A 14,247-nucleotide genomic window follows, 5' to 3' on the forward strand; every position below is an offset into this window, starting at 1 on the left:
AGTGTTTGCAGTTGTGTCTGCTGGTTTGGGTGCAGTGGTAGCTGAGAATGTGACCCCCGACCATTGTACACAAGCCCTGTTGAGCTTGTGTACAATTCAAAATTCCATGTTCACCTCCCTTAGGAACTTATTTCTGAAAGAGTCTACGTGTTTCCCAAAGAGAAACAAAGTTCTCCTGGTACACTAAATCCTGTAGATAAGCCAGACGAGACCTGTCAGGATCCATCAAAACTGGGTTTAGAGATGCTACTAGGGTAGCCAGGTCACTCTACAAAACTAGAATTCTCAATGTAAAAAGAGCCTGGGAATGTGCTAAATCGGACTCTATGTTGAGCGCCCTTAAATTCAAGGATCACTGCACCTTCTGGTGCAGTGTTGCCAATGGTGATGCCTGCATCCACACCCCACTGGATAGAAACATTTCTGCTGCTGTGTGGATTGAGCATTTCTCCCAGTTATACTCAGATGTAGTCCAGGAACTCCTTCAGGTTACGCCCACCGACCAGGAGACCCAGCTGGAGAGTAGTAGCTCCACTGGTGTAGCTGCTGCTGGGTACCCCATCAAATTAGCGTCACAATGGGTCCTTCATAAATCTAGCACAGAGATCCCCATAGCTCTTGATTCGATCATACCAAACAAGGCCCCAGGGTTGAACAAAGTGCCTGGTGATCTTTTTAAGTCATATCGTGACATATGGCACCCCTATTTTGTTTTGCTTTTTAACGTAATATTGATTGGCGCGCACCTATGCCGCAGACTTGGGCCGAGGCAGACATTACAATTTTTAAGAAGAACTGTAGGTCCTTATCTTCCAACTACAGGCCAATCAGTCTAATTGACAGCTCACAAAAACTGCTCAGTCCGATCATTTTGACTAGGCTGAGCGAGTGGATGATCGATATGAGTATTCTGACTCCATTACCAGCTGGGTTCTGGGACGGTATTGGAACAATTGATCAGGTGTTTCGCCTGTAGTTGTTGTACTGGAAATATGTTACTCAGGGGGAGGCAGACTTTATGTGATTGTTGTGGATCTCTAGTCCGCTTTCCACCTTGTTAGCAGAGAGTCCCTGTGGAAAGTGCAGGAGGAGAAGGGGATTCCCACTTATTTTTTAAAAGTTCTAATCAGTTTTCACTATAACAACTATTCCCAGGTTAGATGCGGGCCTCAGGGCAATTTAACAGATCTAATTCCTGTAAATCAGGAAATGAGGCAGGGGTGTTTTGGCTCCAACCTTCTTTCTCCTTTATATTAAGGATCTGGTATTTCAGCTCGAGCATATCTTGCTGGGGTTAAGATACTAGACAGACTATTTACAGATGATACGGGTTTGCTATCCAAATCCCCTAAGGGGATCCAGAAGCTTCTGGACTGTTTTGGGTCCTTCAGTAGGCATCAGTGGCTGGAGATTAACCTTGGCAAGACCAAATATATGGTTTTTAAACCCTTTCCAACATTGTGTTCCAACCAAAAGAACAATGGCATAGCTCTGGAGAGAGTCAGGCGTTTGATTATCTGGGGGCTACGCTCAGAGAACACTTTGACTGGTTATCTCATGCCCAGACACGCAGGCTCAAACTAAAGCAATACTGTGGGGGTATCCTGCATCCCAACATGGCTCCTCAATTTGCCCAGTTAATCCTGCTCTTGAGATTTATAAATGTCAAGCCCCAGGGGAAACTTTTTATGGTGGAGAACTGTGGGGTTTGCTAGACACTGGAGCCCTTGAGCTAACTGAAAAACTATTTATGAGGAGCTTAAGTAATCTACTTCCTAGTATCCCACTGGTCTCGCTATGCTAAAACCGTTATTCTACTGGTGGAGACTATGGGCAGTCCCTGAGCTTTTGCTTTCTACAGGGCCTTAGAAGATGTACTACGGCCTGTAGGATCCCAGGGGATCCTTCAGGGATAGATTTAGCATGAGGATCTTCGGTCTTCCCAGGAACACGTCATCTTTGTTTCAAAGATAGAATTTAAAGGTGCCTATTGGTGCTACATCGACCACCTAACTATACATTCTCTTTGGGCTGGATCTCTCATTGCCTCCTTTTTGGAGTTTAAGGGGAGTACCATCAGGAAGCGTTTTTGAATAAGATTTTACCCCCCTAGCGAAGTCCTTATACATGAACGTTCGCATGGGGATCCTACCCATCCCTATCTTTACAGCTTCATGGAACATGACATTCCTGACCACAATATGTTCTGCCCTTTTTGCCCCTAGGTGGTGGAAACAGCTGAGCATGTTGTACTTTTATGTCCAACATATCAAAGTATTAGAAGGAAGTGGATTTTAACAGTTTGCTGTAACCATGGTTTTAGGAATTATAGGACTGTGTATAGAATACTAAGAAGTGATACTAGATAATGTACCGTATTTTCTGTCTCTCGATTTTCGATGCACATGTGGAGGCTTAGACAGGAATGGCTGCCTAGCTGATGTCTCGGGTTATGCTTCTATAATTTTTTTACATTTTAAACTGCAATTTTATCCTGTTATTGTTTGTTAATTGTACAAATTGGATTTTTACGATAATCATTATTCATATTTATGTATTGTGTCCTAATATGCTCTTTTCTGGCCATTGAGCAGAAGAAAGATTTTTCATGATTATGAAATTGCGATTCAGTAACACACTACAGAATTACAATTTCGGTTTCAGACAAAATCCAGTATTGGTATTTGGAAGAGGAGTGTAAAGAGCGGTCCTTCTAAATACTGACTCCATAACTTAGTAATGTTCTGAGACCAAAATCCGGTCACAAAACAATTATATTTCACCACCAAATATAAATTGCTGATAACCATTCATAACCGAGAACTCACATGGGACAGTGCTCCTAATAAATGTTTGTAATGTATTTATTTTCTTTTTTAAACACATTTCGTTTTATTTTAGGAAAAGGTGCTACCTTTTTATAAAAAAAATCCTACTTTATTTAAAAGCAACCACAGACATGGCTGACCAATCGTAGTGGGTCTAACTTTGCGACCTACCTCTTACACATTAATGAGGTACTTCTAATTGCTACCCACTACGAATTGGTATTTAGTTAACCAACCTTATTGATACATAGATTGGTTCACAAAATACCAATGCATTCGGTAGAAGTCTGTGTGCAAATTGCACCTACTTCTACCACATCGATTATAGAAAACTCCTAATAAGAAATAGAAAATTGAAAAACACATTTTTTATGTTATTTACGATTTCTTACTAGAAGTCTCTGTACATCAGACCCTTAATGCTTACACATAATTTACTTGATTCACGGATATCTATACAAAGAAATAGGCGAATAACCTTTTTATGAATTAAAAGAGCAGAGCTATTTTTTCAAAACCTAGTCAAAAAAAGCTGAATAAATATTTTTCCCTGAAACCTAGTTACTTTCACGTTTGAAAAGTGAAGAAACTGTATTTTCCCAGTTAATTAATATATACACAGAGCAAACATTGTAGGAAATCATCTCGCTGCATGACTCACTGGTTTGAAATGTCATTCTGGAGTAAAATGTGAATATTACCCAGCCAAAAGAGACTTGTCTTTACACTAGTGTAACAGTCCTCAAGCATACTAAGCATATCCCTGCAAACCATTTGCTTTCACTGGGTCAACACCCCGACTGCCATTCTAGGTCCTTGCTCCCTTACAAATGACTTATCAGGGTTGTAATGTGGCTGTTCAATATTTCTGAGATATCTTTAGTGTGATGTATGACAGTACCAGCTAGTACTAAATAAAGGCCTACATCACCCCTTAAAAAGAATGGCAATCACAAAATACATATCTTATTGGCTAACAATTCTACAGTTATCGAAGATGTTCTGGCTGTTCAGCTACATGCCCACTTCCTCAGTGCATGTCTTAACAAGGACAAGAGAGGGAAAAGAACAACCCGAAGTTTCCAATGGTAAATTACGAGCAACCATTTCCACCCGATCCCTAAGTATATTTGTTTTGGAATCATGAGTTCAGCAGTAGTTACTTCATCCCCCACATTTTACCCTGGTGAATTTTTTTGTGTCATAATTTTTTATTGGAGTTCAAAGATAGGCAATTTCATAGGTTACAAAACAAATTTACCCTGGTGAATTTTGATAGATCAAGCGTGATGAAATTTACTGGGGTAAAACACCAGTATATGTGGCTTGTGGTACCCAACGCTCTAAAATTCACGTTATGCTCCATTTTAACCAGCACAAATGAAAATAGGCGCTAATGATTTATCTGTTTTAATTCCGATGCCAGGTGTATCAGATTTAAAAAAGGGTGCAATAATAAAATATTCAACTTGGCCATTCTTATGAAGGCCATAAAAGAAACAGGTAGTCAACCACATAAGATCAGTTCAGCATATTTAAACGACATGGCCTAGTAAGATCACCATAGTCCAACATTGAGGACCTTGTTCGTAAGAGTAGATAAAAAGGTGGTAACTATTTCACCTGCGTGCCCCAAATCAGTCTAGAAACACTCCAAAGACTTTATATATATTGCCTTACTTTATTTATAGAAAACAGCATTTTAAATTGGCTAAAGTTGGATTCCTGTTTTCAGCTATCGATGAAAAAAATATTGTTATTTATGAAATATTTTACCATCTAAGTGAAACACAAATGGTCTTTAAAGACAGGATCAAGTGCAAGTGCTAATGATTTTAACCGGACACTTTTTCTGGTCATCAGAGGCCATCTAGCAGCAATTTGTAGAACTAATGTGCAGTGGCCAATTTCTTTTAGACTAGATCCTGATCAACATACTAGATTCAGTCCATGGCCGATGGACACTGTAGCCTCCTTCTGCCACCGCCACTCAAAACCCAGAGACTGATTTCAAGGCAGTGGTCGGAGCTGCGAAACCCACACCATGTTTCAATCACGTGGCAGCATTCACCATTTTATTACATGACTTGGCTGGATGTGGCAGAAGTTCAAGTCATGCAAGGCTTCCATCACCCCAGTGGCAGCTCCTCCACTATGGGGTAGGAGCACCACCTCCCTGGCAGACTCAAAACTTGAAAAATACAACATAATAGCACGCATTTAGTATCATTTTATTTTTCAAGTTCAAGTCTTGGGGCGGAGCTATAGTGGGGCAGTCATAGAAGGGAGTGGTGTGCACTCAGCTGTTTCCAACCCAGCTTTGTTGCTGGGTTGGAGACAGCAAAGCACAGGCTACCAGCTACTCTGGGAGTACAAATTTATAGCACTCAGGCCAATCCTGATGCTGCTTTAAAACATGATAGCAGCATCAGTATTGAGCGTAGGAGAGCCTGGGGTCTGTGCTGCAGCGATGAGTCAAACGTGGAGCAGAAGAGCTGCGGGCCTGCTTCAGGTACGTTTTTTTTCCCTTTGTTTTGTTTGTTTTCATCCATCGTCCTGCACCGGCACTGCGCCCGCACCACTGCCAATATTGCATCAACCTATGGCACTGATACATACTGTGAATCCCAAGTTTCACTTTCAATGGAATGCCAATAATCCCCTTGACAAAAGGGGAATCATAGTGTCAACAGTATGCGCATGTGCAATTTAAAAGGCAGTTCCCACTGCATGAATGCATGGTACATAAGGAGGTCCCCCATGTTTACCATGCACGATTGCAGTGCAGGCAACGGAATGCCTGGGACTACCATTTTGTTAAGAGGTGCACGAGAATCCCAGGAAAGGTGAACCAGAAAATTATTTTTAGACAGAACATTAGGTTTAGTAAAGGATTGTGATTGGTTTGTCCTAAAAAAACGTGGAAAATATTTGATTACGGTTAGTCCCAATTGAAGAAACTTTATTTGACGTAATCTTCATCAAATGGACTCTATATGATTTAGATCTAATTGTCAGGTAAGGAAGATTTTCAACCTGTGGGTGTTTTATTTCTATACCAAGTAATCCTGGTCGACATCCACCTGTTACAGGATAGAACGAGAGCTTGCTCAACCTTAAGCTGAGTTCCAACTGATCACTGTAGAGCAGACCATTAACATTATGAAATCTTTCATACTGGGCTTCCCGGATGGCCCTTATCCTGCTCTTCTACAAATAATAGCAGCTACTGCCAGTTCTGTGCAATCTGGTGAACTCATATTCGAGGTAGGTATCAGTCCCTCTGATTAAAAAAGGAAATCTTTTTTTCAGTGGCAGCCCGTGCAGGAAAGCACAGGGGGGTGGGGGTGGAGTGTGGTGAAAGTGACAAATGACGGGATAGGGAATGTAAAATAAGTAAATAAAACCCCTTACCTTGCACTTGCCGCATCGGCGATACAGTGAGAGCAAGGTAAGTGGTTTTATTCACTTACAATTGGTGTAGAATGCAGCAGCCCACCTACTACTCAAACTGTCTCACCATTCCTCTAGTTATGACAGTCTGCAACCTTTGCTCGGGCTGCTATTGCATAATTGTGCCTTGTTTGAAGGTCCTTCAAGCCGTTTTAAAAAAGCTCCTTATGACGAAGATCCTCCATTTGGTCAGCATATGTTTACAAGGTATGCACTGCCTATCACATTGAACTCTTCTGTGGCTTTTCACCTACTGGTACTAAAGATTAGTAAGTCTATTAAATGTGGCAGGGCATTTTTATCTTTCAGGTGGTGAAAGTCTGGACCACTCCCCCATGGTGATGAAGACAAAAATAAAATTACTTAAAATTCATGAAGCAATCCATGACTTGGCTTGTCAAGGTCTGAGCTGAGTTGTCAGATGGGTCTAACTACATACAGTAGTTTCCTTGGCAGGACACTGTTTTGGCTATGTGCACGCTATATAAATCCTACAAATAAAAAATGCATTCAAATGTGTCTTACTGTTGTTCTGTGAATATTCATGAAGAACTAGAAAACCAGAGCCGCACAAATAAATTATATATGATTGCAATTATTTTGGGCAACAGAGATGTAAGACCTAGAACTCTACAGATGTCGTAACATATGGCCTGTATAATGCTAACTTACATGTATGGCCCATTCTCACCATCTGCTTTAGCTCTCAAAACCAAACGACCCATGAAGGTCAGCAGCATGCAGAAATAGCCGTCCACAGCCTAAATAACAGAGAGATCCCAAATTTCCCAGGTCATGCATCATAATCTCAGCCAGTTCTCAATTTTTCTTAGAAGTCTGGGATTTGTAGTTATGATTTCATAATGGGATGAAAAAGTACTACAAATCCCAGAATGGGATAAAAAAGGAATACAAACCTAAGAATAGAAAGAAAACACCCTGGACTGCCTGAGCACCTCACAAATGGGCCTGTGAAGCACGAACTCTGATTAACACCTACTAATAGCTACACCATCAGTGCTTAGCACCTGATGCCAGAATGAATTGACAGATGAACAATTGAGTTCTCTAAAAATGAGAAACGTAACAAACATAGTTGGTTTTAGTTATGCAATTATTTGGTTGACTTACTTGTTACAGCTACATGCCGGTTTGCTTTTCCTTCATCAATCACATCCATAACTTCCTCAGGACTAGAAACAAATCTCTCCGTGCAGCCCTGGAGAGTCATAAGCAAGCATATGCAGTAGTTAGTAGATGCAAGAAAGAGCTGCAGCACGCACAGGGTCAGTTTGGTCACTTGGCGATTATAGACCTAAGTTCTACTTTGCAGCGATTCAAGGGTTTCACCTCTCTGATTGGGATTATATCTACTGGTAAGGATTAATCAAAAGATGTAGCATCTTTGAATGTAGGTCGTTAGGAATAAGGGGCACATTAGTCCCACACAGGCGCCACATTTAATTAGTAATTGGTGTTATTAAGGCTAGAAAAAAGTCTATATTAGGTGTAGGAACCTCCAGCTTGAATTGGAGCTCTTCTCTCTGCGCAGTTTGTTGTTTATGAGAGAACCTGAAGCATACCTATCATAAACACTGTACAGAGTGACAAGGAAGGTACTTGAGACCTACAACAGTTTGAACTTACACATTTAAATATGATGTAGATACTTGAGGATGAATGATAGACTTCCATATAGTGGACAATAAAAAAACAATAGATAAAGCACACAAAGTAAAATACAAGCAGAGTATAACACAACATCTATCCAAGATCCCTTAGAAAGAGGCAATGTGTGTAAATAGGGTGGCTTTAATTTGTTACTGCTCCCTCTTAGGAGGAAGTGTGTTTTCATAACAGTCTGCAAGAGGGCAGAGTCACGATTGCTTGTATCTCATCAGGGAGCAGATTTCAGTGGAGGTATGCAAGAAAATTAGAGGATTGGAATCTGGATGTGCTGCTGGTTGTCTCAGAGGTGATTGATAGTTGTGCTGGATAGCTTGAAGGTTTTTCTTTTTTCTGTAGAGCCACGCAGCATGATGTCTGTCAAAGAGGTGGATATGTATCTGGGGAGGTTAAAGTGGGCTTGTGTTGCAAAGGCAATTGCCATTTCCAGTGGTACAAGATCATATTGAGGTAGCCCAACTAGAGGCTTTATAATAGTTGATTTTGAACAGCACTGACAGAACCCCTTAGAAACTGGGACGGGATAGTAAGAAAGGTATGGTGAGTGTGGCGTCAGAGATGTTAACGGAGGAAGTGCGTCACTCTGTTTCACAAAATCTTTGTAATTTTGAAATGATGACATAATGTAAAGGTATTAATGTGAACAACAGTGGTCCCATGCATGGAGGAATTTCAAACCAAGGTTAAATATAGACACAATGGAAACTATATTGTATATTGACTTGCCCAGCCGGGCAGCGGTCCAATATTTAATTTTCAACAACAACTTTCAGAAAGAATACCTTCAAGAATTTCTTAGAGACGGGCACAAGCCTGTACCCAAACATTTACAAAGTGTCATAGTTAGCAGAGTGGACAGAAGATAGAGTGAGATTCTTAGGCAAGAGCTATTGTATTCTGTCAATATAACAATAACAGAATTTTCATTCACACCATTACTGAAATTATAGTAATTAATACACAACACAGTATATGGTGTAGTAATTGTCGACGGCGTTTCGATCCCATTAAAAGGTTACAGGGATCATCATCAGGACTGAATAAAGCCTAATTATTCCTAGCCATGATAGCCGAAAGGGGAAAAATAAAGAGATTTGTCCAAGGGAGGACGCATATTAGGGAAAGCTTCAAGCTTACACTGTACATGATCTTAAGATTAGGACATGAGTGACATTCCGTGTCGCCTTATGGGCCTATATCGACGGTGTTGTGCACAGGACGTGAAGTGCAGTTTATATACAATTTAAAGAGAGTTAAAAACTACCACTGTGAAGCAAGTATCATAAAAATTGAGGAAATACTGTTTCTCTTACAGGACTAAACACCTATATAGCATTGCTGGTGAATTTTATAGCAACAACGTTGATGCGGTACCCGCGCTTTTCCAAATGGACACAGTGAAAACACGGAGTCTCATACAGGGAATACATAATGCCCTACGGGCCTACATGCAAAATGTCAGCCATGAATTAAGCAATTCATACATATTGAAGATCCTGATGTGGTTGTGAAAAGCCCCGTGATCGAGTCTCAGGGATGAACGGCAATAGTGCAAGATGCGGCGTGGGGAGTACCCAATGGTGCATGAGGGGTGATTTAGTTTCCATTGTGTCTATATTTAACCTTGGTTTGAAATTCCTCCATGCATGGGACCACTGTTGTTCACATTAATATGTTCCCCGAGGTCCTGTGCTGACTCGATTGGGTGCCCTTGTTGTGTTTCATAAATTATAATGTAACGGTAGCCAAAATGTTGACCATCATGGATGATGGCTTATTTTTTTAATGGTAGACATTTTTTACATTTTCTAAAAATTTACCTCAAGAGCGTAAATTCCTTAGTGAGAACGGGGTTAGAATTATAGATTTTCCATTATAGTTAATGTTTAGCTTTGTATTGAGATACTGTGTTTAGAAATGCACAGTGCAGAAAAGGGGTAAACGTTGTTCTAACTTTCTGTTCCCTACAAAATGGACTGTTGCATTGAAAAGAGAACAGGGAAAGAGCGGGTATATTTCTGCCAGAAGGATGATTCGCTTCCTTAACCGCATCGCTGCTGCGGTTATTTTTGCCCTGTGCGGCTGTTTTCGAATAACCGCGTTACATGACGAGCTCAGCTCGTCATCCGCACACGTCACACGTGGCTGATGACGAGCAGAGCTTGTCATCAGCATCGAAGGGGTTAATGTTCTTCTCCTTCAAATTCGTCTAATGGGGAGTTATTGAAGGAAAGAGAGCAGAACATGACTGATCTGAAAATGTTTACCTGAAGATTTAATAACCTAAAAAAGGAGGAATTTTTCATAGTATTATCAATGTTTGTTCCTAAGATTATTTTTAACGTACAGGTTCTGTTTTTAAAGAGGATCTCGTGTCCTTAGAATGCTATGTTCCCAAACTGGGATTTTTATTTAACAAGGAAATGCGTTTAGAGAGTGACAGGGTTGGTTCACATCAAGTGAACAAAATTACTAAATTACATGGGTTTGCAATAGTCAAAGTCCAGGACTGGACCATGGCTTCCAGCAGCATGAAGTCAACTGGTGACCCCGTTTTATGGCAACCCCAACCACAATCTTAAACGGATTTATACCTTTACATATGGAACTCGGTTCTTATCCTCGTGAACTGCCAGGTTCGTCTTTGACACTGTAAGAAAGAGAGCACAAGAAAGATGAAAAAACCTCCACCAGGAAAAAGAGTGAGACACTCAGAAAGTGATTTGTAAAATCAACAGGCAACAAAAGAAGTATTTAAATACTTGTAATAAAATCTGCACTGGGGGCTCAAATACCTGGGGGTCTAAACGTTAAAACAATCAGATATGGTGAAAACGGACCTCAAGGAATAGAAAGTTAAGCAGCAAATACAAATTAAAGGAAAATATGTACGTCCATACCACATAAAGTAAAACAACAACAGCATTGCAGTTAATACAAAGGTGGACACATTACTCGAGCATGAGAATGGATGGAAATAATAAAATATGTTAAATCAAATTTTGAATATGCCAATTCGATCAATTTAGCCTTAATCAATATTTATGTTAACATAATAGTGCAAGAGGACAAAATTAGGAAACCCATTGGGGTGCGAATTCGAGTAGGGCTAATAGGGTAACAGACCCGGTGCAAGACATGTGCTAAAGGGAAATAAGTACATGGTACCAAATCAGTAGCTGTTACAAGATATGTGTCATCAGTGAAACAAAATCCGAAGTGCAAAAATAATTGTTCAGTTACCACCCGCATAATTTTAAAGGGTCAGCTGCTTCTGTATCCCAAAAAGATGAGGGGTGAGTGAAATATGCAGATCCAACCTCTGGGTTGCACAGATTATGTGGCACAAATCCTTAAACTGCAAAATTAGGTTGCGCAAAACTAGAATATTCTGGTTACTCACCATCTAATAAGTCCCTTATTTTGTCCATGTAGATCTCGAAATAGGAAACCTATTCCCAAAAACAAAGGAAAAAATGCATTATTGTGTGAAAACACCCATGATCACAACAAACAGCTGCAACTGGAGTTGATCATATTTCTGTCACGTTCGATCATGTGCCTGGAAATGATATTTCCATATTGACACTGTCTCCCTGCCACAAGAACAAGTAAAATTAGGTTGAATTTGGGGGTCTTAGCACTATAATTCAAAAAGTAGATGACCAAGTGCAGACAGTAAACTTGGAACCAAAGCACGCTTAGAAGCCTGGTTTTCCATTATCAAATCTAATACCACAAACCACGGTACCACGTATAATTTTTGATATTGATGACATGCCAATTGGCACAAATCTAATCAGTTTTCAATTTGCAAATCTCAAACGAGAAGCTGGGCACAGAAGCAGATGAATTGCCCGCTGACAATTTCGAATTCCATTGAAAGCTGGATCACTACAGATTCAATTCAATTTTTACTACAGCAATGTCATGTTATTTGTCCTTTTTGGGGACTTTTTTCGCAGCACTGTTCTCAGCTATTACCTCACTTGTGTTTATAGCAGTATATGCTTGATTTATTTTTAAATTAAATCTGGTATATGTAACAGCTTTACCTGACTCACAAGACTATCGTTTATCAAAAAAATCATAACATACATACCTAGAGGAGCTTTTGGCCAAATGGCTTCGCCATTAATCTCTTAAAAGGCCATTCACATTTTGCTTCAACCCACCACAGCGTTGGGCAGTGGGTCAGCCCACGTTACCATTGGCTGCCTTCGCTTTGAGTAACTGCATTAAGCCTGTGCACATAGTTCACATCTGGCTAAAAATTGTTCTTTTGTCTTCAGTGAGAAATCTGGATTAAGATGTGTTTTTATTTTTTTATGTTGACTTTGAATATCAGCTATTTATTTTGAATGCACTGTGGGTGCTGGGTGCCCAGTTAGATGGTATTTATTTTCTGCTGTTTTTGTAAACCTAAGAAGTGTGTAGGTAATGTTGCAGCTTCCTGCGATTTGAATCCCTGGTAGGGTGGTGATTTTTTTCCTCTCTCCTCTAATAATAATAATAACAACAATAATAATAAATTCATGGCCCAACTGTATTTCTTGTCATTTAAACATCACTGGTAAACTGGCCACAGCAGAGAATGCTTTTTCAAATGTACATTTTTTATTCAAGCACGTGGCAACCCTGTTTAGGTGGCCACATGTTTTTTTCCCTTTTCTGCTTCATATGTTGCACTGAAAGCTAATTAAAAAACATTTACAACTGCACAGCTAACCAAGGCTAGGCCAATTGGCTTTTTTACAGTCTTGCCAAGAATAAAAAGAAGCAAACCCACCGCCTGCCAGCAACCTGATTAAATGGGTGGGAGGGCCTGGCCTGTCTGTGGAAGCCTTAAGAAATATATAGCAGATATTTATCATAAACCAATTTTCAGCTAAAAGGTTTAATGTGAAACTTGCCAAAGCATCTGTGTACATTACAGAATATCCCTACATATTAATTTAGACTCGAAGGTATTCAGTTTTAAAATCTGGACAGCCAAAACATGTTTTTTATCTTTTGGTCTGGACTAAACTGGTATGGCTAGGTTTTGAAAATTCCCTCAAAGTTCAATATGTACATCAATGTGCTATACACCTGCATTTTTTCACATCTAAGGTGGGCATTTAGAGCAGAAACTAACAGAATCTAACAATAATTTAGGTAATTTTTATGAATATCTGGTTTTCCTCTCCTTTCTGGGCATCAAAAAGATCTGGAATTTTCAAAACACGTTGTTTTAACTCTCACCAAATTAGAGCTTTGAGGATTATAATTAAGTGGAAACAATCTTTAAACAAGTCATATCCTATCCTGATCCTGGAGCTGCCGTTACAAATGCACATGGAACCTCAAATGTAAGTCGGTGCTGGTGTACAAATAGGGACAAAAATAATTTGCACTCATGTTTTTTTTTCATTAGTGCTTCTTTCTAGTCTATTTAAATGTCACTGCCACATGAGACAGTAATACAGGTCAATGTTGCTATCACCATGATAATGGCAGCTCAGGACTGGGTTAAAACAAAGGTTCCACCATTGCAGAATTGGCGTTTGGACCCTGGTAAACTCTTTTATATTGAATAGGTTATTTACATGCACCTGGGTTTACAGAGACTTTGGCCACCCTCAATGAGTTTATGCAAAAACAACAAAGTGATAGATGGAATGTCTGAATTAATCTCAGCCACTGGCAACCTCTCGAGCAACATCCCAATCCATAATTTTTCACCCATCGTGCCACATCTGGTTCGACCCAGCCATAAGCAAATCAGTCTTGACTCTGCTACTCATGGTCACCGTCCACCTCGTACTGTCAGGACAGGTCCTCCCTGAACCAGAACACAAGCATCACAGGACTAGGTTTGCCCTCATTAGGGCTCCCTAGCCATGTGTAGCTTTGTTTCAGTGGCACAGTGAGCCCAGGACCTACATCTGGGCATACCCAGTACATGAACTTGATGCTATTTTTCTTACACGATTAACAAAATCAAGAACTATGGGATTAGAATGTCAACTGCTTAGAAATATAAGGAACTGTTTAATATGTAACTAATGGACTAAGTTTAACTCAGACTTTATATTCAGAAAATCCCAATTTATTATGTATTGAGGCTTTTCTAAATCAGATTTTTTGAAAAGTCTAAATATAATTCTATAAAACTGGAACACCTCTACAAATATAGAGAAGACACCTCTTGCTATTTGTAAGGTAGTGCCTGAATAGGTGTAGGCTGTGACAATACCAAGAATATTTCCCTAAAATCTAAAGGTTAGACGATTTGTGA

The 14,247-nt window shown here is 39.9% G+C and overlaps 1 protein-coding gene across 1 annotated transcript in view; it reads right to left on the minus strand.

Annotated features, from left to right (window-relative positions):
* KIF5C (kinesin family member 5C) overlaps nucleotides 1-14,247 on the minus strand; it is a 548,720-nt gene that overhangs the window by 274,019 nt on the left and 260,454 nt on the right. Inside the window, exons 5-7 of the mRNA XM_086957253.1 lie at nucleotides 11,371-11,419; nucleotides 10,562-10,617; nucleotides 7,413-7,500 (exon numbers count right to left, since the gene is read on the minus strand). Of these exons, the coding sequence (XP_086813379.1) occupies nucleotides 7,413-7,500; nucleotides 10,562-10,617; nucleotides 11,371-11,419 (193 nt within the window). The remainder of the gene's footprint in view (nucleotides 1-7,412; nucleotides 7,501-10,561; nucleotides 10,618-11,370; nucleotides 11,420-14,247) is intronic.

The sequence above is a fragment of the Lissotriton vulgaris genome, chromosome 2_1 (assembly GCF_964263255.1).
Source record: "Lissotriton vulgaris chromosome 2_1, aLisVul1.2, whole genome shotgun sequence".
Taxonomy (NCBI): Eukaryota; Metazoa; Chordata; class Amphibia; order Caudata; family Salamandridae; genus Lissotriton; species Lissotriton vulgaris.